The 27106-nt window shown below is 41.9% G+C and overlaps 1 protein-coding gene across 1 annotated transcript in view; it reads right to left on the bottom strand.

The window, feature by feature from the left end:
- The window catches only part of tsnare1 (T-SNARE Domain Containing 1), a 148788-nt gene that overhangs the window by 116530 nt on the left and 5152 nt on the right, over positions 1-27106 (bottom strand). The window contains exon 2 of the mRNA XM_066691190.1: positions 6376-6496. Coding sequence (XP_066547287.1) covers positions 6376-6460 — 85 coding nt within the window. The 5' untranslated portion in view covers positions 6461-6496. The remainder of the gene's footprint in view (positions 1-6375; positions 6497-27106) is intronic.

Here is a 27106-nt window from a genome sequence, read left to right as displayed (position 1 = left end):
ATTGTAGTTTTCTATTAGCGGGTGGGTCAAACTTTTGATTCAATCCCAGCCCAAGTATCTATAATAAACAATATGTGCCAAGTCTAATACTACCCCTAAACTGTCCAGTATTTTTGCATTCCCATTATTTTATCTGGTATTCTATTACGAACAAGTCAATACTCCACATGGTGATATGAAGACCACAATCAATACACAAAGAAATGATAGCTAAGCAAAGTGTCCGAGGCAAGAACAAACCATCTAAAATATCCTACAGGCTGATTACTCAAAGGCCAGAGAATGTAATAAATAGCAATCACTCAAATATATCTCATCACACGTAAGATGAATGTATGGACACATCTTTTACAAGCTCATATAATGGGTGTAGAGATAAGGAGACTGTCAAAACCCACAGTGTCCTTGGGCAGTAATCAATAACAATGGGCCAACAAGAGCTGTGGATAAGGATGTACTGAAGTTGCTAAACAGGAGGGAAGAGGCCAAGCTCAAAGAGGGAGCCATGTGAGAATAAAGACAGTCCAGAGATTATCACAATACTGGGTTGTGCCTAGAGCGGGCTGTGAGGAAACTTCATTTCATACCATTAGGATGAATTTGTCTAGAAACCACCAATACACACAATACGAATGCCTGGTGGATACAAATATCTCAGAACTAGCTGAAGAAGGTCCTGGGGAAAAAGAGCCCTGATTAATGATGTGTTAAACAGAACTAATGAACCAGCAGAGCCCAAAGTGGTGTGGCTAGGGGGCTGTATTGCAGGGGCAGAGTTCATAATTACTAAATCTAAATGGACAACAGAGCCCACAAACACTAAAAAATAACACATCCTGAAGCACTGGCATCATGCCTCTCCACAGTAATGCCCAGTGGCCTCTGCAGATTTCAGCACTGTGTCTCGTATTTTCCAGAGCCTATGCCCAAGATGACTTGAGCTCTTGTCCATTATCTCTCTGGAGTTTTCCTGTCTGACAGTGCCTTGGTTTTACTCAGACAGGCTGCCCCTCCGAGCCTCTGGCTTTGCTTCAGCAGAGTGCCTGTACAATTAATGCTTGGTCTTGGAGGAAGCTGCGGGGGACCCAGGAAAGTTAGCAGTGTTCGCTAAACATCACTAAACACAATGAACTTGAAATAGCTCCTCCAGAGAAGCCACGGGATCAGGAAGTTTTCAATCTATCGTGAGCAAGACCAAACAAAATGCTCATTCACTCGGATTGTCAGAGATTTCATCCGAGACGAAACCTCAGGGAGACGGAGATGAAGCTTCACCCTCGCGTCATCATCTCCTGCCACCCACTGCATTAGCAGCCCGCCTTCCTGCCAGTCTTGCCGAGATTGTGTTGGTGCCAAGAAAGGGCAACCTCCTGCCATAACATCCCTATGCTCTCTCCCCACCCTCGGCAGTGCGAAGGCCAGTGGACCGCACGGATGAGGAGTGTGTGAGAGGGCGAGTGCCCGAGTCACGAGTGGAGAGGCGGGGTGCTGCCCTGTGGGTCCCTCGCGTGGAGAGCGGCCGTGGGTACCTAGCTGTGCCTCTCTCTCGGCCCTCTGCCCAGCAGCCTGCCAGTCAGATGGCAGCCCGGGGAATGGGTGGCACTCGTCAGCAGGCTGTGTGGCAGCGTCACGAGGACAGACTCTCAGCAACGTGTGGGAGGAGTGAGAAGCTTTGCAGGGACGTACTTTTCTCTTCTTTTATGGAAAGTATCTTATACAGTATATAATCATGTTTTTTTTATTTATTTCGACACTGTTATAGAAAACATCTGGGAAAATCTGGTAGACAACTACAGGGAGACTGCATTAAGTAAATGTGACCTTGACAAGTTAGGGAGGAGAGACGAGACAAGACAACATGGAGCAGGAAGAGGCAAACAGGCCTGTCAGAGACTGGCAAGGCTGACAGTGAAGGCAGGAATGGGAGGGGAGGGAAAAGAAGGAAAGAAAAATAATAATAATAATAATAATAATAATAATAATAATAATAATAATAATAATAATAATAATAATAATAATCTAATAATAATACTCAAACTGTGCATGCAGTGAACTCCGGCAACTCTTCTTAAAAGATGAATAAGTAGATGTGTGTCAGGAAGATGGGGCAGCCAGGTAAAGTAGAATGACAATGCTGTATTTTGAAGCTGGCACCGAAGTTTGGTCACTGTTCATGTGCTCACCTCACATATTTATAATACATGTATATTGTGTTCTAATTATGTTGCAAACATGTGAAAACATATAATATACACAGGTTGTGGACTCAAATTAATAGTTGAGCACTGTGCAAAAAGCATCCAATGAAAGTGTTTTGTATTCGATTTTATATTCCCAACATTATGCCTACACCTGATTAATAATTAGATTTTGACCCAACAGGATTAATAATAATAATAATAATAATAAATGTACAAAACATGTATTTGTAAAGAAAAGGGAAAACACTGAATACAGTATTCTAATACAGGCTAAGCTTTGCAATATAATAAGGCTTTGTGCATGAAGTTATGAATGAATCAGCCCAAGCCCTGCGTTGGGCAAAAACACATTTTAAACAGCTTTGAATAGAGATTTCAAAAAACGTGTTTTAAAATATTGTATTATTGCTTATCTATTTAATTACAGGCGGCTGTGATGAAGTCATGGATTTGATCTTTGAATTCCGCAGCGTGCCGAGCAGATTAAACAAAGCCACCCCCTCACCCTCTCCCTTCCCACTCTCAAATCTGCACACACACACACGCCACGAGGCCATCTGATCAAGATCCATATCTGGAAACACAGAGGGCGAGACCAAATCAAGACTCTGACCCACCCGCGAATCGCAAATTAAGAAGTTGTACTTGTTTTGATGAATAAACAGTATAATGTGTTTTCTAACAAATAAATTGAACCACGATAGGGTACACATGAGTACTATGTGATATGCGGGTAGGTCAATGTTTTAATTTAGTCTTAACCCTAAGAGAGAAATATTTGGACGAAGGACCAGTTGGCCTCAAGGTTTAGAGTCTTTCTACAGATCCCACAAGCTTAAAACTTCCCAGGAACTGAAACACCAGCAGCAGGTCGTTTCTGTTTCCTGTGATCCTGCTGCTGAATCTCCCCTGATTATCTCGTGGGAAAGACAGACGGGTAGGAAGACTGAAAGAGAAGAGATTAAAAGAAAAATGTGAAGAACAATCATGGTTTCCCTTTAGCTCCACATGCAGTGTGGGCCAAAAAACGTGGCTGCGGGTTGAAAGAGCTGGGGAAGGCTTTCTGTAAAGCGTTGGCACAGAAGCCGGTGTGTGCTCAGTCTGAAGCCGCTGTAATCGTGGCTTTGATGGATAAACAGAGAGAGTGTGGCTGAACCCAGGGGCTTTCAATCAGATGGCCGTTCGCTCTGTTTTGCAAGTTTGCAGTCGTGTGTCAAGAACAGGTGAATGTTTAGGCTGCGGATGTAGAGTTTACAGCTGCCTCAGATCGGCTGGATAATTATCGAATCAAAAGGATGATCACCTTATTCCCAACAGAACAGGCGGAGAGATAAATCACTTCTCTGCAAATGTTATGCGATTGAGATTTGTTTTGTAATTTGGAAGCAGGAAGTTTGATCACATCATAGAAATCACATATCTGCGTATTCACTTGTTGAGAACTGTTTCTCCTTCTCAAAAACTTTATTTCAAACAATTCACACCTAGGGCTGGGAATCATAAATTACGAAGATGTACCCTATCACATTTTGATTCATACATATTATAAAGTGGCTCCTACCAAAAAATTAAACCACAATAGGGTACAGATTTGTACTTTGCGACTAGCAGGGAGGTCAACATTTTTATTTATCGCCCCCCATGAACTAGCCTATATTAAAATAATGTAGTTCCTTGGAAAATAAAAGTAAAACAAGTTGTTCTTTAAGTGGTTATCAAGCTTACAGTTAAATTAATAATAAAAATAGGTAAAATTATATAACTGTGGCTCTAAACCACCCAAAACTAAGATCTGTATTAAGAGATCTCTGTCTCTCTCGCTCTCTGTATGTGTGTATGTATATATATACTGTATCCATCTTGAAAGAAAGAGAGAGAGAGGGATAGACAGAGATTAGAACTGCAAATTACTCTATTAGGGAATTTAACCAGGTCTTTGATCAAACAAGAACTAAACTTCATAGTGTACAAAAGACTTGAAACAAACTACATTTGACAGACTGTGATCGTACCTCCTCTTGATCACTGCTGAAGAGGTGCCCAGGTTTTAGTGATCAAAGCACCGGTTTAAATAGCTGAACATTATTTTTGTGGCAGCTTTTATCTCTGATGGTAAAGACTATTTTCAGAACCTTTCAATAATAATTAATCTGTAATCTGTAAAAAAACAAAAAACAAAAAAACACATGCAATATTTAGATAACTATTCCTGTTAGACTGTCAGAAATCACAGTGAGCTACTCCAAAGACACGCTGACAGAAAGCCCAGTGTGTTACTCTGCAGACAGGCAAGTTTCTGGGGATATTCAGTGACATAAAATAACTTCAAACACTTGTTTATTAAAAGCACAGTGGGTCTTACACCAAACTCTTCACTTACAGAAGCAGGAGATGCTTCCAGATGGGGAATATTCAGTTATAAGTAAAGTGACTTAGGCAGCAGACAATTTAATCTTTTAAAACATCAGGGTAGATGATACAGTCTGTACTTCTGCAGAGACAGAACATTTCTTCACTCAAATTGTCCTAATTAAAAAATCTTCCACAGAAACCTGAAATGACCCCATCAAAGGCCAGAGATGGTGATGATTCACTGGCCAGCTAATACATCTCCAATGGCATAATCTTGCTTGAGAAAATGCATATTCTGTGTGTCAGTATAGTGTTTAAAATACCGTACTTGACTTCCAGTTCATTACAGGGGAGTGAACACGCATGAGCATACATGAGGGAGGGTAGATTACAGAGACCAGAGACACATTTCATCAGTGTGGTCAATGCATATGAAATTTGGCACCCGATGAAGGAGAAAACATGAGAGAAGAGCTGATCATCACACCGCCACCGCACATGGTTGTAAGACAATAACACATCTGCTACACGAGTCATACATGACTATGGAAGTTCTGCCAAAAGGAGAGCAGCTGTAGGGAATCTCCCCATTCCAGGCAGGCTGGTTCCACCACTCCAACTGCCATTGAGCCCACATCGCACACACATGAACACTGTACTGCTATTGAACACATTACACAAACATGCTTTCAGCACCATGGCCAGCTCCTGGAGAGGATGTGCCTGGTATTATTATTATTATTATTAATAATAATAATAATAATGTAATTTTATGTATGTGCTAATATACTCAACAATTATTAACAGTGTGACATTAATTTTTATTTGCTTAAAAAAAAAGAAATATATATATATATATATATATATATATATATATATATATATATATATATATATATATATATATATATATATATATATATATATTTCTTTTTTTTTAAGCAAATAAAAATATATATATATATATTTCTTTTTTTTTTAAGCAAATAAAAATTAATGTCACACTGTTAATAATTGTTGAGTATATTAGCACATACATAAAATTACATTATTATTATTATTATTATTACCAGGCACGTCCTCTCCAGGAGCTGGCCATGGTGCTGAAAGCATGTTTGTGCAATGTGTATGTATATATATAACTTTGCTTTTAAGAAAAATCTAAATGAGGAAACAGTATTAATGCACTGCAAACGGTTTGAGAAAACCAGAATTTGGAAGCAGAGATATCAGATAATGATGCCAGATGGTTTTGGGGGTGGTTAACAGTCACTGTCTGCAGGATATTTCCATTCAAGCAAATTTATAAAAACATTGGGAAACAAAACAATCTTTAATTAGTACCACAGAGAAATGACATGGCCACTGTCAGTTATAGCTCTTTAGTCCTGCCTATATGAAAGCAGAGAACAAAACTATCATCTGAGATTGTCTCCCTCATTTTCAGAAATCCCTCTGCTATTTAACTTCACTAATTAATTTTAACTTGCAGACATTCTCTTGCATGTTTAATTATGGACCCTTCCACAGATATTAAATATATTAGAGCCCCAATGTGGATCCATTTTAAAATGTTACTGTTGTACACAATGATAAAATCACAGTTAAATGCAGGAAACCAAAGTGAAATCATAGTAATACAAATCAGGGATGTAAAACAAAATGTATGGATGCTTTGAACATGGAAAATAAAGTGGGAATAACTGCAACATGTCTGTGCAAATGTGCTGTTAACTTTCATAAGCAATGGCAGCACTGAGCTCAGTTTCTCTCTTTGTTCGGCCTAATCAGAAACGAAGAGAAAGAAAGAAATCAACTTTACCTACTGGCTGGTAGCCCTGCCTGGACGGCCCTCCAAAAGGGTTCCGACTGCCGAAAGCCCCCCCATCGATGGATCCGTAAGACATCCCGAGGTCTCTCTCTGTGTCTCGTCAGGCAGGAAGCTGCAAAAGAAGCTACAATCAGCACAGCAACGGCCCATGTGATCCCAAGAGGGGGGGAAGGGAGGTGAAGGTCTGGGACTGTGGTCTTCATCTAAGGACAAGTCTGTTGACAAGGGTTTATGTCACTGAAACACAATCAGCCCTGAATCCTGCTGAAGACACTGAGTGACCTTGTCCTTATTGTGTCTGCACTTATGACAGGGATCTCCACAAGGACTGCAACCATGACACAGAGGCACTGTCTCCATCTTCTGCCACCATCTCATTAGATTTACTGTTTATATTGTATACAGTGACAATGTTTCTGTAGGGAGTAGATCTGATGTAGTTTAGAGTAACTAGGTGGCTGCATATGGTTCCTCTGGGTGTCTGAATAAAATTCAAATCAGAAATATGTTTGGTTTTGGAGACCTGGGTGTTTCCACTCACTAGCTGATGTAGCACCATGTTGTTCTAAATGACTGGGGGAAACCATAAGATATGTATGCATGCATGCATGTTCATGTGTATGTATGTTTGCAGGCATGTCTGATGTATGTTAACATGTACCACCATTTTGCCTTCCCTATTGCTGATATTTCTCAGCCATGGCTCCCTCTTATACCTCTTGATCACGATCCCCGACACCACACAGCCAGGCCTAGCCCAGAGAAAACTTGCTTTACCCGTGGGGCCACCTGCCTGAAGAATTGCAGATTTTGTAAAATGGAAAAAAACAATCAATCCCGAAGGAAATGCCAGTATGTTTTTGGGGTCTAAAACGTTCAAGAAATTGCAGGACAGACAATCAGAAGCGACCCAGAGCTTGACACACAGCCAAGAATATCACGGCTTCTCGTTCCTTGAGCGTTCTGATGCACGGCATGCTCTCTCCCGTCTGGGTCAACTCACACACTGCGGACAGCAGCGGAAGAGCCGCATAATCAACACGACATCTTTATCAAAAGTACATTTTCCCTCGCTGACTAAAAATGATTTATAGTAGCTGACAGAATCACTCAGCTGTTGTTAAGCAGTTCAGGCTACAGTCAACTGGACACTGAGATGATGGAAAAGGCAAGTCATCCTCGCCTAAGAGACCATCAAACCACAGTGTGACACAAAGGGAGGGCTTCCCCTGAGCTCAGTCAACTCAACTGGAGCACTCAAACAATATTTCCCACTTCTGAAGCAGCTGGTGTCTAACCCAGTAAGAAAATCAAATATTGTAGGAACAATGATGATCAAACACTATTCCCCATTTCTGTTTAGATATTACCCTGATGAGAAATGTTAGACAAGCTAGCCTAGAGAGGATAAAACATAATCATGGCCACTCTGTTCATTGATTCATACATTAACTGTACAACTCTGAAGGTAAGCATCTCTTTCTGTGGTTTATCCTCCCCCTGTCTTGGATAACGGCCATCATGCATAAATATATATTGCATAAGTTACCACACTGACATCCTAAAAATATACCTTCTCCAACAGTACTATGCGTTGACTACACGCTGAATGAAAGTGCGATTCTGAAATTAGCCGCTCAAGGACTATTTATATATGTTTTGTTTGTAGTTAATCATCAGACAGCTTTGGCAAATCTTTAAAAAGACAAATGATGCAAGAGTGAACGTAAGGATATCTATTATGAAAGTACAGTGCCTAGAAAGTCTACATCTCCTTGAACTTCTTTCACATTTTGTTGTCCGGGCCTCAGAGTTGAATGCATTTAATTGCTGGTGCCAGTGTGGAGGGACGGCCTGATCTAGGCAGGGTCTTGGTGGTGCCTTACACCTCCCACTTCTTAATAAACGTCTTGACTGTGCTCCAAGGGATATTCAAGGCCTCGGATATTTTATTAATAACCATCCCATGATCTGTGCCTTTGAAAAACTTTGTCCCGGAGTTATTTTGAAAGTTCCTTGGGTGCTTATGATTGAGTCATTGTTTTGAAATGCTCTACCCAACAGAGGGAACCTACACGTACTATTGAATATCCTAAAATCATGTGAATCACTACAATTAAACACAGGAGGAGGCCACTTAACTTAGTGTGTGATGGCTATTGATTACACCTGAGCTGATTTAGGATTGCTATTACAAGGAGGGTTGACACTTATCCAAGCAAGCTATTTCAGTTTTAATTTGTAATACAATTTCAACAAGTTTCTAAAAAAGATGTATGCATTGTATATTATTAATAGAATCTCAGAGAAGGTGAAGGAGAAGAAAAGAAAATGAAAAGAAGGTAATGTTAAAGGAGGGGAAGTAGAAGGATGAGAAGAACAATATAAATTGCTATAGTAACACTATCTATACTGTGAAATGTCAAGTGACAAGAACAAGGTGTGTATGTGTGTGTTGGGGGTGGTGATCTTGAGTAGCACAAATTAACACTGAGAAGTCATATCAAAGGGCAAGCATCTGTGTTAGTGTGAACTGTGACACAAGCTGGCATTAACAAGACAAGGTATAGGGGAGGTGTGTGCACTTGTATTTGTCAGGGTGACACCATTAGCAGGCAAAGGAGAGGCGGCTGTGCGAAAGTGCGAATGAGTGAGTGTGTGTTCCTGTGACATCGGGTGACATTAGCAAAAGGCAGGAGTGTGCAAATGTATGTGTGTGTGTGTGTGTGCAAATGTAGGGGACATAAACTGACATTAAATTAGAGAAGAAATCGATAAACTTCACTAGACTGCAGCCCTGGACAGGAATCTCTCCCATTCCCTTCCCAGACCAGGAGTGTAACCAAGAAACAAGCACTGAAAGCAACAAAAAACAGACAAACCACGTTTATTAATAATAACAATAATAATAATATTCTCCAGGGTTTGAATCATCTTCATGCTGAGCAGATTAGAGAGCCCATCACGATCTCTCTCACTTAAACCCAAACCCTGTGCAGGGGAAGTGTGTTGGCGACTCGGTGCCGTGCTGTAACCCCGCTTGCGCACACACTTTCCTCCCCTGCAGCTCTGAGTTGTGGCAGACAGCTTCACAGCCCACAGCCCTGAGACCCGCTCCTTGGGCAGGCCAGAGGAGAAACACTGGCTCTGGCTACGTGCATCCTTGTAATTTTAAATATAGACACTTCAAGGGAGCTTTAAATATATTACACCCCCTAATGGTTCATCCCAATAAAAGGTATAGAATACCACGGTAAAGCACTATGAAGTACAGTAAGTCACAAAGGCACAGCAAAGTCCATAACGCCCCAATACCGCTTTCTGCCGAGACGAGACCCAGATCACTTAGATTGGCCTTGATCTCTGAAGTCCTCAACACAGGAAAGAAAAGGATCAGGATTAGGCAGCCATGGCCTTTGTCTAAAGAGTATAACTAATGCCAGTGGGTTGGAAAAGCTACCATGGAAAGCACCGGGTCTTAGGAGTATGCAAGCAGAGTGACTAAGTGAGCCCCCAGGTAGATTGGAAAATGAAAGGCAGCTGGGCGTGCTTTGTACCCTGAGATGCTCATGCATAATTGATTGGTTTGTTTCTCCCATTGAAAATTGATGATGCTGGATAAACAAGAGAAGACCTGAGACGCAGTCCTGTGGGTTGGGCTCTGGAAATGGCTAGACTAGGTTAGACTGGGACTGAGCAGAAGTCTGTCGGTCTGTCTGTCTGTTTTCAAGAAAAACGGATCAAAGATGGACAAAGGAAGCTATTGAATGGATACCAAGAGATGAAAAAAGACCTAGAAGATGACCACATAAACGATGGGAAGATGAAATAATATGATTTGCAGGCATGGAAAAGAGAAGCTGTAGTTTGAAACAAGTGGAAACATCTTGAGGAGGCCTTTATCCAGCAGTGGATCGATATAGGCTATATATAAATACATATAATACACTATTATTACCATCCATAATCTGACTGGCCCCTGCAGCAAATTAGTCTATATAAATAACACAAGAACGTTCTTTAATCCTTGCCTTTAACAACACAGTAAGTGATTACACAGACATCTCAGAATGCAATACCACTGTGTTTGAGTGTGCATGTAGAATTTAACATGTGGCTTTTTTGACATGCATCCTCTTTGGATTAATCTGAAATCTATACTGGGGAGAAAAAAAGTGAACCGACATTAACCACATCGGTCCATGGGCTATGATCGTAGGGCAGGAGACTAGAGATTGTGGTGAAGGGAGAAGGCAGAAAGGACAAGGGTACTGTGTAGAAGCCAGCTCTGGGGTGTAAGTGCTACAGAGAGGGAGAGAGAGAGACACTTGTTTTCCTAGCGGATGGCTTCTCCATTCACAGACCCGCTCCCCCGGGACTCCCAGAGGATAGGATCTGATTAGGAGCATCAGCGCAGTATCATGTGGGGATATAATCAGATTACTTTATGGGAAGAAAGGTTAATTACTTTTGGCAGCCAATAACCACTTTCGTCTCTTCTTGATTTTAATCCCAGAGGAGTGCATTTTGCACACACACACCTCCTCCCCCCAGTCCTCAGTCCCCACTCCATTCCCTGTCTCTCTCTTTCTCTTTCACAACAATTGCCTTGCCTTTCGGGAAATAGTTGAATAGTCTAAGGTGAGAGGAGGCCCGCTGCATTGGTCAAGACGACCACATGGCTCTGTTCAAAACATGCACCCATAATTAGACACCTCCTCCAGAGCCTAAATAGAGGCTTTTTTAGTTCAGTCACTGCAAAGGAGGTGGCACTAGTCCCCTCTTACACAGAGCATAATGGCAGTGAGGGGGCTCTCCTTCCTCAGAGAATGTCTGTCACCATGTCGAGTGAAGAAAACACATCAAAATCATCCTCTTCTCTTTTGCTCGTTCTAAAGAAACGCGCCCCCATTCGCAAAACTTTTGTTTGGCTCAGAAAAAAAAGGAAAAGTCTCTTGCATTTCAATTGAGTGAGATTGAGATGAAGTCATCATTACTATGATCATTGTTCTCTGACTAACAAATCCATTCAGAGTAAAACGCTGGCTGTGGCTGATAGTGCTGTGACACGGCGCTGGAAAATGGCACTCGTGTTACAGTCAAGAAGCTTGTCAATGGGGAGGAAGTGGGAGAAAAGTGATAGGCATCTGTCCTCTGATCATTCGAACAGCTTGTCTTTCATTGTTTGGATGCTGACTTGATGAAAAGATTGTACAAATATGTGGGCTTCGTAAAATATAACGCAAATAATAGGCTTCGAAGACTGGCTTTCAGAGAGGCGTTTAACTGAATGCAGATAGAAGACAAAAATGTACGGATTGCTAATAAAAAGTAGTTATTTCCCATTTTGGAAACATATGGAACACACAGCCCACAGATCCCAGAAAATTGCCTCCGCATTAAGACAGAGTGACAGGACATAAATGCCACCATCACAAGCAGAGAACAACACTGTCTTGGAATGGATTGCACATTGTTCCTCATTCCACCGAGACAAACAAAACATACACATTGTGGGGCCCGGTGAGACGGCACTTCTGCACACAGCAAGAGGACACGGGGGGAAAAGTGGTTAACACGCAACGTAAAAACCCAAAATCAACAAACGGGAAAATCAACAGACTGCTCTAGCCAGAGGAGGAACACCTTCTGGATAATTGCACAGCCGGAGCTTGTGCAGCTTGTTCTATAACTGCTCCAGAAACACTGGGCGCAACTGTGCAGTTCTGGGTCACTGCGGGGGAAATAACCTACATCCGAGCCTGGCGGGAAGCCCATCTGACAGGAGCCGTGTACGGGAGTGGAGTGTGGATGCTGGGGTGTGAGCAGGGGTACTTAAATCCACTCTGTCGGTGAATCTGATCTTCCCAGACCTGGATTCCCTGCTCTTCTGATTGGGAAGCAGGGTTTATACTAAATGTGAGCCCGTTAGCGTGAATTTAATTAAATATGTGCTCTGATGTAGTCAAAAATATAGCATCAGTTGTATTGAAGGAACACGGTCACACTCCAGAGAGCAGAAGTAACGAACAACCCTCCTTAAAAACCTAATTCTCCAATGAAGGGAACCATGCTGATAGGAGATGCTAAAGCACTTTAATATCACTGCTATTGGTGTCTGTGCTCCCCATAAACTGGGGCTCCAGCTGCAGGACAGCAATCTGCTCACACGTCAGCAATACCATTTGAGAGGAGGAATGCATGCTTTCCTAAAGATCAAATAACATTTAATTGCACATTTAATTTAGTTTCACACAGCTTTCACTCCATTTCAAAATGGAGAGGGGGAAGGGCTAACATGAGATTCATTAAATGCCCAGCAAGAATAGCACATTCTGCATTATTTATATTATTATTATTATTATTATTATTATTATTATTATGATTAATAATAATTGGTATCCCCCATCTTCACCATGTAATTCCATACTATTCCTTACTGAAAACCCAGTCAGCAATATTACAGTGATGTAAGGAGCACAACCAGCGTGTTTATTAATAGACCAATCTCCTGCTTATCACTGGATCGGTGTAAAGCATGTTTTCATGGATAATTTACTTTGCTATTTTAATTTCCCCTCAGATGCTGCCTATTTCAGCGACACTCACGGAGGTCGTGGCAAAACAGATAACCACTCCAAGTCCCATAATTCCTAAAGTTAATCTCCAGGGATATGCTCGTCTGTCAGGAATAATGGCATTTATCAGACCGGATTGAGCTTGGGGTCTTCACGGCAGCAGAGGAGATGAATCGGGAGAACTGTGCAGTGTTGCTCATGTCTGCAAAAGAAAAGGCTGATTAAAACACTCCCGTGCCCCTCCGTATGCCTTGAGACCTTTAGGCTACGGGAGTCGGGTTTAGCGGAGACTCGTATGAAAGGTCATATATGCAGATGTACACCGTAGATATGCACATGCAGTGAAAGCTACGGATCGTTTTCAACTAAGAAAAGAAGAATCAGAGTAAAATATTTCCTTAGGGAAAGTGTCATCCATCACCATTTAGCACTATGACGTTTTCTAATCAAGACCTCCACGTGTTACACAAACTGTGGACTTCCCATCACTCAGCTGTGTCACTGTATAGCCACCTGTTATTGTTGTATTTCCATCCATGCTTACTCATTAACACAGTCCTATGGAATAATGACCTCGTGAAAGCAACCAGGATAAGTGCCATTAAACCTACCCACTGTTTTCTTTTGAAAGGGATAATACACATATACAATAACTGCTAATGTGCAATTATCCATAATAGAGAAAAGTCAAGCAGGAAATATATTTATAGAAGTAACAAGGCCAGTGCTCAATGTCCTAATAAGTGGGACTCAAACCCAGGCGCTCAGAGTGTCTACATACTTGGTGTTGGTATGGTTCTGAGAAGACCAGCATCTAGGGCTTGATCCCACACTTGGTGCAACTGAGCTGGGGAGGTGTATGCATGTACAGTACACACTCTGACATTAACGGTCCTCTGAAGCAGCAGCTCAGAGCCAATCAAACGCCGATGACGAGGCTGGGCTCTGTGCCGGCTGCAGAGTGTGAGAAACCTCGTCTGTGGGAGTGGGAGTGCGAGTGTTATTTCTGTACTGCAACAGTTGGGCAGGTCCACAGATCCTGCCATTTTCTTCTCATTACTCATAACTCATTCTCAAATCACCACGTACATCACTGTGAGCTGTTTGGTGGAGTGTGTGCGTGTGTGTGTGTTTGTTTAAGATTTCTAGACAGTTTTAAGATATTTCCTTATTCGGAATCCTATTTTTAAAAATAAATATATAAAACGAATAAATAAACACGGACTGTGAGACTACAGAAAACACTGAATATATATTAAAACAAACTCGTTAGATAAGTTTAACACATGATTAGTACATTACGGAGGTTTCAAAACACTTAAGTTTGAGCTCATTGTGTTCCAATCATCTTGGCTTTTATGGACTCACCATGCAAGACTTTAGAGATGACAAACCTCCATAACACAGAGAAATGAGCCCTTCAATAGTTAAAGTTCCCAGTGATGGACTGAGACATCCCTTGCAGAACTGAGACTTCCTGCAAAGCTTGACTGCAGAAGTTGATGGGTTTTTTTTTTTTCTTTGTCACCGTCAACTAGCATTTGTGTAACATCTCCACCAACTGTGTCACACATCATATACAACAGACAACAGCAGAGGGCAACACTTGAATTAAATTAATTTCAGACGGCCCTTTCACACTGAAAACAAAGGAAGCTTGGGAAAGATGTTCTGTGAATTAGCTGAGAGTCACAGTTTTCTGAATCGGGGCCAGTTGGGCGATACGATGCCGGAGTCTGATGGCATGTGGACGGCGTGCCCTGGGGTCCTGAGGACGGCACACTGCTCAGCTGCCTGTCATGCTGACAGAGTGCACTGCCGGTCTGGGACAAGGGCAGCTCCATAGAGGTTTCACTGAGCTCATACAAAACATTCAATACATAGATATACATCGGTTTCTGCTACTTATTGTTGTTTTACCAAATATATAAAGAGAAAGAAAGAGAAAGAGAGTGATTTAGTTTTACAAAGTAACATTAATTTAATCCCGTTCTCTGTAACATTATACCAGGAAGTGAAATTCTAAGACTCCCCTGTCAGGTGATAGAGGTTTCCTGTCTTATCTGTAAAGTGTGGTAAGTCTGGAGGTCCAGAAAGTTAAGCTTATTTTGTATTATCTTAACACAATAGTGGTCATTAAGAGGTTAAATATTAGTAAATGGTAAAAAAATAAATAAACTGCTCTCTTAATAGCAGCAGACAGGTATAATTACTCACTGATGCAAGGATTATAAGCACATAATACTGCTTTAATTACTGTTTGCTAGAGTGACTGACATATCTGAAAATAGTTGAATATATTTCGTCTGTTTGTGTCCCAGGCCCGGTGCACCGACTCCACACTGCACAGTCCGACTTCACAGGGCCAGCTGTCTGCGCCAGCACTGTGTAATTGGCCCGTATCTGATGTAAATCGGATCTGATTTCATTATGCAACATGCAAATGTAGTTTTGAAGTGCTTTTTGTTTTTTTCAAACTATCCCCAGAGACAGTCTTGTAATCGCGCACGTATACTTAATGGGAATACATCATCCTAGCTATGATAATAATAAGATGAGGAAACATGAGAGAGTCAGAAAAGAAAAGGAACAGGTTGAGGTGCTTCTAAGCCCAGGCTGCTGAGTATCTGTAGAGAAAATATCGAAAAGACAGCACTTATTAAGGAAATTGTAATTAGCTGTCCTAAGAACATTTTAAGTTAATTTCCTCCTGATTCGGATGTTTGGCTTAACAGAGCAGTTTGTTGCTTTAAAGTGATTCTAAATGACTTCTTAAAAGGATAACTTATAAAGTGCTTAAAAAACTTAAAAAAACAGACAGAGATAAATACAAGGAGAGGAGAAGAGAGGACACAGTGTGCCTAAATGTTTCAGTCAGTGCTTTTGCCTCTTAGTCTTTTATTCATCGAGTCTAATTAATTCTGCAGCCTCTCAGACTGGAAACTTTAGTTTCCCGCAGCTGGGGTCACCTCAGGCTGGAGCCACTGGTCGAAGCTCAGATCTCATCTCAGAGCAGCAGCACAGATCTTAGCAAGACTGGTCACTAGCAGTGTCAAAGTACACCACAGTAAAATCATAGCCTAGAGGGGTATAGTATAGTGTAGTATCAACAATAGAAAACCTCTGCCAGGCAAAGTACATACATGGTAAAACCAATTAAAATCCCCAAATCCCTGTGCAAATAGTCTGTGGTAAACTTCCCTAAGTGCTGTCAGCCTGTGTGTGGATCTGCAAAGCTGTCCCTCTGTGAAGGTGTTTTTCCGTGGGTTCCAGGGTACAGGGTGCCAGATCGTCATCAATGAATCACGCCGTGCTGCTGTGACACAGTCAAAACTGAAACACGACAGCGTGGGCTAGGGATAACCCACAACATGGAACAATCCCCTGGAAATACAAACACACGCACACACTCGTCAGACTTGGGGTCAATTCCAGCTGTCATTTTGTCATTCATAATTATATCTGTACATGCTGTTGAACCATTCAAAAACAATCATGAACTAAAAGTACAAGGCACAGTGCTGCTGTGATTGCGAGTGTACTTTGCATCACAGCTGCCCCTCCACTCTGCTGCCTCTGTCCACTCAATGTCCAGGGCTGTTTCTAGTGAAGTGGCTGCCATTGACTGATTCATGCAGAATAATGAATTATATGAATAATAAACGTAATGCAGAGAACAGTATAGAAACAAATAACTTCTACATGACATAAAATGGACAGAACAAATGGAGTGATTGACACAGACAGCAACGAGGGTGTATTTGTGTGCATCTTAAGGAATGCGACAGTCAGCAGTGGGATCTGTATCGGAGCCCCAGCCGAGTCGGCGATTGTCCAAAATCTCTCCACCTGCGGCCGCGTAAAACAAGCCCATGGCATCAGGGTCCCCGATTATATAAGCCCTTAGACTCCACCATCAGTAAACATGGACACTCCAGCTCTCTCACAAGACTGAGAGCTAAAACGCTTGCTGTTGTTGTATCAAATGGGGAGAATGTCATTTTTAAGGAAGTGAGGCACAAAAACAAAGAAAATAAATCTGTGCCATGTAAATTATTAAGGCACTATTATAGTGTGCTAATAAAAGTAGCCTAAAATCCAATGTTAAGTACACTGAAACTGTATAAATACCTCAGGCTAGTCTTAACAATGGCTTAACTTCCCTAATGCTGTAGCCAGACATGCGCCATATCTCTCTCCTCATCAGTGCTTTGCTTTTGAAAACTAGGAAAGCTGTGAGTTGGAGAAGAAGAGGAGCAAAAGACAACAGTCCATTTCCTCACATTGAGCATTTAAACTCGGTTACCGGTGACTTCGGGAAGAGCTAACAAGCCTGCTGTCCTTCACAAATTGGACAACGAGACTGTGTCCGTCAAACCAGCAATGCGTGTGAAATTAATCATCGCTGCTTCCATTCCTGAAAAAACAACCCGTCTGCGGTCCAGTCACCATTGAAGTCCAGCTGCTTCATCACAGGTGTCTTCAAATATGATCTGAAATATGGTTCTGCATATTCAACGCTGCCCTTTTTCGCAGAAACATAACACTCCTCCAAGAGATGAAAGTGCGATTCCTCTCTTCCGAGAAGCAAACTGCAAAAGAACTACAAGATTTTCCCGAAACACTTACAGTCTGGAGTCAAATCAGTGCAACGTCACAGTTTTGAACAGCAGAAACAGCTTGGGTTTGAAAAAAAAAAATACTGGACAAAACTATCCTGTACCAATGTACACCTTTACACCATTATCCAGCAGTAAGAAAAAACACCTCTAGGTCATTATTTCATTCTGATGGGGAAAGATATGTCAATAGCAAGAGCCACAAGGCATGTGAATTGAACATTTAAATGAGAGACAAATCTGAAAAGCTTTCTGAAGAGAACAGGAAGTGTTATATCAAGGACAGAAATTATCAATAAACATATTTGAGTGTAGGCAAAGAAAAACATATATAAATGTATTATTGAACTCACCCAGGCCGCTTTGAAAGGCAATACAAAGATCTATGGTAAGATTTCAATCAAGTGGTCTAAAGCTAACGCTGCACTATTCTGCACTGATCTTGACTTAATTGCATTTACCTCCTGCCATCACCTTGCAAAAAGGATACAGACAACTACAATTATAACAGGACTCAAAGACTCAGTAATAATAAACACTAATTTTGAAATACATTTAAATGAAATTCTCCTGGAACAAAGAAAATATCTGATCGAGGTGTTCGTTAAACACCTGCCGGATAATCTTTAGATTCAACTCCACACAAAGAACGGGGCTAGTGGGCATGTAGGGACATTAACCGCACGGAACAGGAGGTACTTCTTAACAAAAACAGTAGAGGGTGTATGGAGAAAGCATGACTGCACCGCCAGAGCTGAGTCACTGCGAATGCTGATGGGGTTCGGAGCTCCTAACAACCACAGGGTTTCTAGCGAGGGACCACATGGCTCATTCATTAAGAAGCACAAACTGGCTTGATTAGAAAGCAGTGGAGGGATGCGGGTTAAGAATGTGTTGCCCAATGTGAAGCAATGCTCTTATGCGTTCTCTCTCTCAAAGTGACGCTACAGCTTTGATCCTTTCCCACTAGCAGCTTAAAACCCTTTACGACTCAAACCCCTCTGCCGATCGCTTTTCAACAGCGGGTCCCGCGCCTGCTTTAAATTCAGCTCTTCCTGGCTCCTACTGAGCACTGACAGGCGAGGACAGGGCAAATGCAGGCCCTGCTGGAGTCCTCTTGTATGGGACTCATTTATGTCATCAACAGCTTCGAGTGATTTATTTTCTTTCGTGGTTTTGAAGGAAATAAGAAGCAAACAAGCAATAATTTTGTTTTTTTTGGTTTGGTACCAATTTTAAACTTTGGTAAGTGAATTCGGAGTGTTTGTCACTGGTCAGTGTTGGGGGGACGTCATATGTGGACGTCCCGCTTCACCGCCCAGTGAGTGAACTCCACAAGACAAGCTGCTAACGTTCATCTGAAGAAGGGTGTGTTTAGATATTAATAAAACATCGACAATGAAATTCCAGGACAAGAGTGAAATGGGGCCTAAAAGGAAAACGAGGAATACGAGACGGAAATTGACTTTTCTCTCTCTCTCTCATTCCTGTAGCGGTCGTAGCCCCTCTAAGTATAGAAAAGCTTACCATCAGTCTTTGAATTATGGAGATGTGAACTTTAAAATAATGGGAATAAACTCCAGCTCCTGTCTGTAAAGTTCAGTGCTGACCTCCAGGTCAAGCTTTTAAGTTGAAAAGACAATGTGTGGCTTGGATCTCGGTTTTCTCTTAGTCATGCTGATCCCAGTCATTCTCTCTGGAGTCCAAGGGCACAAGGTGTGCAGTGTCCCGTCTCAATCTCTGGGGAATGCCGTCTCATCCTTTCTTCCTGCCAGTAAAGATGTGCTTTTATGATGCATGTTAAGTTCTAATGGTCAACATCACAAAATATCACATACCCAATTCTTTATAGGAGAATATTCTGTAACTGCGTGTTTCTTTCCTTTCGTTCTACATTGACTTGATCCGGTGTTCACAGAAATCAGCAGGTTTTCATTGACAACCTGGCAATTCTCAGGACTTGAGAACTTGAGAAGAAACTTACACAACCACACCAGAACTTATATATACAAATACAACCATTTTACAACAGCAATCTCTCTCTCCGCTTGTTTATTCGAGTTGCTCTGCATCCTGAGTCAATTTCTTTCACAATTACAAGATAGCAAAATGGAAAACCTGACACTATCTCTCTCGGCATCATGAGATAGAGTAGCTGTAGTTATCGCCTGATCTTAAGATGGCTTTTTCCTTACATTCGCGGTGCTCCATAGCAATCAGGACAGATCTGTAAACTTCTGAATAGAGAACATGTAAGTAAGAGAGATGAGGAGTGTGTGTGTGTGTATGTGTGTGTGTGTGTTGGAGTGAGGTGAAGGAATGTGAAAGAGAGAGAGAGAGAGAGAGAGAGAGAGAGACAGAAAGTGTAAGGATGGGATGATAGGAGCTGTATGGTTCAAGCTGAGAGCTGTCCCCTCAGCACAACAGCACTGCCCTGCAGGCTCCTGAAACCATGCTCGAGTCTCCACAGGGCCCCGCCATCTGTCACACCAGGCAGCAGGAGGCAATCCGAAACTACAGATAAACACGGAAGGAAAGAGGGAGTGAGAGAAGGAGAGAGAGAACGAGACTGACCGTGGTGACAGATTGTAACAGTGGCAAAGAGTGAATCGAAACAAACGTTTTCTTCGTAATCTATCAAAGAGAGGATTTTTCATTGAGAAAACAGGGGGATATGTATGTGTGAAAGTTCTACAATGTCCAGGATTTTGAAATCAGTTCCGTGTTATGAGGTTTCAAATCACAGGCTGGTGTCGCAGTTCCTGGGTAAGGCCAATTCGTTCTTATTTAAAAAAACTAAAAACAAGCTTGGATGTTCATCCTTCACTTCCCATCATGAAGAGCGACGTCAGTGAGAGTGGCCATCTCCCTTGTGGACAAGACAGAAGCCCCCGAGATGTGGGTCAGCCCAAAATGTGTTCCTCCCGCGGCTGTGGACACGTCAGCTGATTGCTATGACATTAGCACTGCACATCTAGACACATTTTCCTCTCCGCAGCTCAGGACTGTCATTAACTTCAGATCAGCTGCAGAAGTATGCCAGGGGAGGAGACAGACACACGCACGCACACACGACAGATCTGTTTACGAATCCCACATGACCTTTTCAGGACCCCTGGTTGTATCAGGTGCAATCTGGTCATGTATGTAGCTTGATCACATGCAGGCAACAGTCAGGAGAGATGGACAATTATCTAAATCGGGTGTGCCTGAGCAGCCACCGTAGTTGCAACATACTTGTAAGGAGTCTGGGTTTAAGAGTGAGTGGCAGACGGTTATTGAAAGCAGACAGCGGCAAGGCTGACAGCCGGGGCAGCGCCGTGTTATCAATACTTATCTGACAGGCGATACAGAGAGGAGAGTGACAATGCACCAGAAGTCAGGAGTAGCAGAGCTCCCGGTTTATGGATGTCCGTCTCAGAGGGGGACAAGCAGGGAGAGAGGGATAGAGATATCACTTCTGTCAGGGGATGATGGAGTGGTACAGTGACACAGAAAACCTCTTGCGGAGGGTGAGAGAGAGGAGGGGAGTCATCAGTAAGTCTTACTGCAACCCAACATCCTCTCAGGCTGTTCTCAGCTCTCAGACTGACTAGTCTCTGGGTTTGGCGCTCAGTGGATGTTGCTATAGGTCAGAATCATAAGAAGACCACTCACCCCCTGCCTTCCCTCCAGCTAAGACTAGAGGGGACAGTAGGAAAGCCCAGGACTTCACAACTCCAGCACTTGAGCAGCTATTATGCACAGTCTATTATTCAAATCCTTTACAATTCGTCTGCTGACTAGATATCACCCTTAATAAATAATGTTTTATCCTGGCTTGGAAGGGATTCACATTTTGCATAATTATTTTACCAACGACTAGAACATAAAATGAGTAAATGAAAGTTTGCTCTGAAGAACAATGCCATTCGAATTCTTCATGGGCTCAAAACCGCAATGTAAACATCTACAGTTACCAGCGTGGTGAGCTATTACGTTGTTCTGTCGCTGCTTGAACAATTATCAACACACACAATCCCGTCAACTACTGCCATCCTCAACAGAACATCTGTTTCGCAGAACGGGATCAGCTTGCATAATGAAGCAGTACACGTCTCTGACAAGGCAAATGGAAAGTGAAAAAAAAAAAAAAAATCCAAAATTGTCAGCCCTGACAGGGAGAAAGCTTCACTTGTTGTCGGCAATAGATCACACACAACAGGAGACGCAACAAGCAGGGAGCGATAGGCAGCTCAGCCGCGCGTCTCTCCGGCAGCAAGGTGTAAATTTACATTCGGAACAATGGGACACCTGCCTTGTTATCTGGGCAACACAATATACAATACAAGCAAAAACACAAAAAGTTGCGTATGCTTGCCATTGTGAATTTTCACGCCAAAAAATGGCCTTGTCTTTGCTCAAACTTCACTCTCCACAGTCATAGTTAAAACACTGAAGTGTAAAAATCACTCAATAACCGTCTGCAAGCTGCTTAATTTTTTACACCAAGTTGCAGAAACAACTCTTCCACCAGACAATTACACCTGGGCAATTCATAGGCTGTGTATCCTTCCCTACATTGCAGCTATCTTGCAACTGTTGTGGCACTGACCTGTGCTTAATTCAAGGAGAAAACAAAGGAGAAAAGTATTCAATTATAGCAATTACAGTCCACAAATATCACAAAATATTTAATTGTCACCCTTCCTCTTCAGTAAATGGTTTAAAATATAATGGATGCAATGCATTGTGGTATATTGTCTAAAATTAACTGAAGGATTTGAGTATTATTCATGATTATAACAACTATTGGTATATATAAGCAACGTTTTGTATGCATTTGCTTCAAATAGTGTTTTTAAAAGTGGGAATTGCAGTATAATAAAAATTACAAAGAATAACAAATACATAATACAAGTTTGGTACAGTATTGAGAAACATTAGCTTGCATACTGGTTAAAGGGTGTCTAAGTATAACACTTAGCTGTAGTGTTTTCTGAAGGAAGTTACACACTATGCCATTTAGCACCGTGCTAAATATATTTTTATGACACAACTTGCATTTGATACAAGTACCAAGAGAAAACAGAACCATAAATGTTTTCTAAAGTATTGGGTTTTCATTTATTCTCCACATGCAAACAATCAAATACTTTGCTTTGCTCAGGATAGAAATGAACACAAAGCAGGAGAAATGAAGACCGACCCACCCCGGGGCACAATTTATTGACCCACAATCCACAGAGATCTGAGGCTCTTACCTGCCCATCTTAATTAGCCCTGCATCCATGTTTGTGTGCAGACAGGCAAAATGAGCACACTGCCGTACCGAACTTCATACACACTGGGGAATTCTGTGAAGTTTGTTTTGTGTTTCGGGTGTGCGTGTGTGTGCGCGCGTTTATAAATGTGTGTGTTTTGTGCGATTTAAAAGGCTGGAAGAAATTGTATTGTCCCGTTTCCAAGGACACTCTGATGAGCATTAACATTATATAACCTTCTTCTGAAAGCACAGTCTTACTTAATACCCTCACTTCACAGAGCCTGACACAAATAAAGCAATCTGAAAAGTACATTGATTGATGGACGGTACGTGGTTTTCAGTTGGGAATGTTTATGTAAGCCAATAACCAGTTTGTAACCACTGATAATCAGTTTTAAACCTTTTAGTTTGCACAACCAATTTCGCATTTCAGTCCAGTGAGCGAGTGTTTAAACAGAATGGAGGTTTATATCATTGGGCTGTCGAACCAAACGGCACACAAACTCTGAGCTATTAACTTCTCAATGCCCTCAACGTGTATACAAAATTATATGTCATATTTGTATGACCAGTTCAGTACATTAGCTCGAGCCTCAGCTCCTGAAAAACAGACTAATGTTTGGTCAAATTGTTCTCAAAGATGACATGAAACAGTAATTCCAACAAATATGTGAGGAATTCAACACCACAAAAGCACATTATACTTTTCTAAAAGCTCTGCCGAGTTGGATAATTAAGAGAGCGTAGTGAGGTAGGGGAATTGAACAGTTTGTGACAGTTGCATACCAGCTCAGAAGCCAGCATTGAAACTTCACCAAGTCTGCCAAATAACAACTAATAATCTGGCTCTGGAGTCTTTTAACAAAACAACAAAAACCAAAATAAACAAACAAACAATATTGTGACAATAACACACAAACTATCAATTAGATATATGCAATAAGTCTGATAGAAGACTTAACTGGAAAAAAAAGCATTTGGGAATTTAAATAAAATGTTGCTCAGATGCCATAGATATCATAGACAGGACAGAAGAATAGGGGGAAATGCCTCCAAACCATGCCTTTAGGGTAAGTGCGTGAACTTCTAATGCAGACATTTAAAATAATAATATAACTCTAGATAATGCCTGAAGGAAGAAGAGTGCCTAAGGGGGGAGGAAACCTCTGTCAGACTGGTAGATCTCTGCAAAACATGCTAGCAGGTCCTATGGAGCAGTTTCTGCAGGCTGCGCTGTGGGGCATCCCTTGTCAGCTGCCCAGCAGGGGCTTCACCTGCGCAGATCAGGTGTTAGGTGTGAATGCGAGGCGTTTCTCACTTGTCACATCCCTGCCTCACTCTTAAAGATGTGCTCTAAATGCAGCATAAGACCTGTTCTTGATCGTGAGTGATCTTAAGGTTTTGTAGCGGTCCCACTTGAAGTACTCTCATATGAATAATATATCATTTATTGTGCATTAAAGTATAAATATCAGCCTAATGCATGATCTTCTGTAAGCGGCCCAGCATCGGGGTAGAGACAAAAACACTTAAATACATAAATAGATAGATAGATAAATAATTATTCAATCAACGAAGCAGTGATGTTCAGTGTTTTTATGTGTTTGTTTACCTTGAATGGAGTACCGAAGGGAAAAAAAACTTTTGCAAATTTAATTTGACTTCCTTCCTGCTAGCGAAGTCACACCGTGGGTTTGATTAGCTCTGCTGGAGGCGGCTATTCTCAGCACACGCGCTTTCTCCGCCACTGAGCTGTGATTTAATAGTTGCTTAAGAGTCCTGATGAATACCAAAGACACTTCTAAACATTTATTTGGCTCTTATTTCACATGGGTTGATTGCAATTACAGAACCAACCTGTATGCTAAACACAGAGAGTAACGGTAGGTAAACGGCGGGTAGCAGAACTGAGATCACAGAGCTCAAACAGGGGCAGACCTCATTCTCCAGCCCAGGTAGTCTCACTTCCTCATCTCTAGCAGACAGGCAGAACTACAGTAGGTGTGTGTGTTTAGTAGTGTTTAGTGTGTTTGGTTGTTTTTTGTGAATTAATCACTTCACTTCCAAGAAAACCAGCAGAATAAACCATACTGCACAATGTCCATTTCCAGACCCCATTGCCTGCAGGTGAAACTGGGGCGACCGTGGTGCAACCTCTCCATAACGCATCATCCCCATCAGATTGAATTTGCAGAGGTCTGTGCGGGCTCGTTGAGAGGAGGGTGCTGCGGCCTTGAAGGCTGTGTTTGCAGCTGCTCGCCCCGGTCAGACTCTGCCCAAAGGCCCTGACTCTCCCCGGGCCTCATTGCTTTCCTGCGGACGTGTCCTCTCAGCAACAGCGTTACAGCGGCCATGTGACTTTATAGCCACCCTCTGTAATGAAGCAGATTTATTGCTGCCTTCGGAAAGCAAGCCAGGTGCGTATCAATAACGTTTAAAAGGGTTTGTAGACACAATGGGGGTGAATACAGATTGAATCCGTGACCTTCATTGTCGCAAAAGGAAAGATCCTTGACGGTTTCGTTTGGTGGAAAGGACTAAAGATGCTCATATTGTGTTTTGTTTAAGGGAGATTGCATTGTCAATATTGAATGAGAATGAGACACACGAAGCTCAGAAGGCTGCACGGTATATGCATATGTATATAGACAGTGGCATGTCGTCTCCAGGAAGCTTTGAATTACTACACTCCCAGCTCAGACTAATGCATTACTTATTCAGATGCATTTTTAAAACACCTCTACCTTTTCACGTCTTTGCAAACCTGATAGAGACCGAAGTCTTCTATAAGCAACCAAAGTCAACTTTAAAACCTAGGCCTACCTCTTAACTTGGTCCAAATAGAGCAAGCTCCTAATAATTGACAAAAAAATCCATAACCTGACCAAGAAATAACAAACAAAAGTCTGTAGACTGTAGGTTCCTGATGCACTTTTCTAGAATGCAGAGTGAATGTCAGTGCTTTCAAATCAGGATTTTTGGTATCAGTTTTTTTTTCTCTTTTAATCCAAAATAAACCCAACAGAACGGCAGTTTATGTCTCTTATTTGGTCATCGTCCATACTGAAGTTGAAGGGGAGAAGACTAAAAGTAAAATTATACAATATAGACAATTTGGCTTCATCCTGATCCAAATGGCTCCATTCAGTTGAGAAAAAAAAAAGTAAGAGACAAACCCCAACCTGCTCATATTGGCAAAGGCAGGCTTCATGCTCTTTAAACCCTGCCTGTGAAATGCCACGATGGCTTGTGCTCTTGTAAACTGTCATCGGGGAGCGGGCTGTCCTTCCTCTCGGATTCCAGGGGGTTCTGGCCGCTGCTGTCGAGTGGAGCAGATGGCCGACTGGATGTCCAAGCTGCAGCCTTCTGCTCTTGCTTTCGCTGCATATGTTTCACCTTCCAGCCATTGCCTCCAAGACATGGGTTTCCCAAGCCCACATCAGTTGCTTGGTTCATCTTCAGCAGAGGGGCGTTTATTAGCACCGAACAAAACGGCTACTGACGTGCAAAAAACAAATTAACTAACTAAAATAATAATAATAATAATAATAATAATAATAATAATAATAATATAAATTACATGAAGGAATAGTTCTGATGTGGGTAGCTGAAAGTTTTTAGAGAGATTAAACTCCACAATCATTTGCTTTTCATTTGGATAAACGCTGGTTGCTCTTCACTGACAAGTCAATAACATTTGGTACCTGAACACTAAAACAAAGGAAGGATTACAGATGAAAGCGGGTCTTTTGCCAGCCTTATTCACCCAGTTGTTAGCAGCTTAATGATTCATTAGCCCCATTATAGACTTGTCTAAAATGTTCCCAACAATGCTGCATCTGCAACATGACTGGGCAATTCACTGCACAAACCCACAACTCTCCCGTGGAAAGGAGTATCTGGATTTATTGTCTATTAATGTCTGTCTACACCCTCTGATAGGATCTCTCTTTTCTGCCATTTGAAGGAAAGCCTTCAGTTCACGCTATCAATCCCTCCAACGGTTTTGTACAGCTTCATCAAGCTTCCCAAAAGCATTCTTTGTAGAAACGCATTCAACTGCAGCCCCGTTCCCGTTTCCAGAACATTTCCCTCTTTTTTTTCTGTAATCCCTGTTGAGAACACACGTGGTCATTTGACAGTCTGAGTCAGTATTTCCATGACATGCCTCTTTTGTTTAAAATAAAGATCTCCTTCATTTCCCCCCTCGCAGACAGCGAAGAGAGCAGAAAATCGCAGCCCTGTCAGTTGCAACTCTCCGTACGTCAGTCAAGCGGGGT

This window comes from Amia ocellicauda, chromosome 18, assembly GCF_036373705.1.
Source record: "Amia ocellicauda isolate fAmiCal2 chromosome 18, fAmiCal2.hap1, whole genome shotgun sequence".
Lineage (NCBI taxonomy): Eukaryota > Metazoa > Chordata > Actinopteri > Amiiformes > Amiidae > Amia > Amia ocellicauda.
Note: the sequence above shows the minus strand (reverse complement) of the source record. Positions and strands in the feature narration are given on the sequence as shown.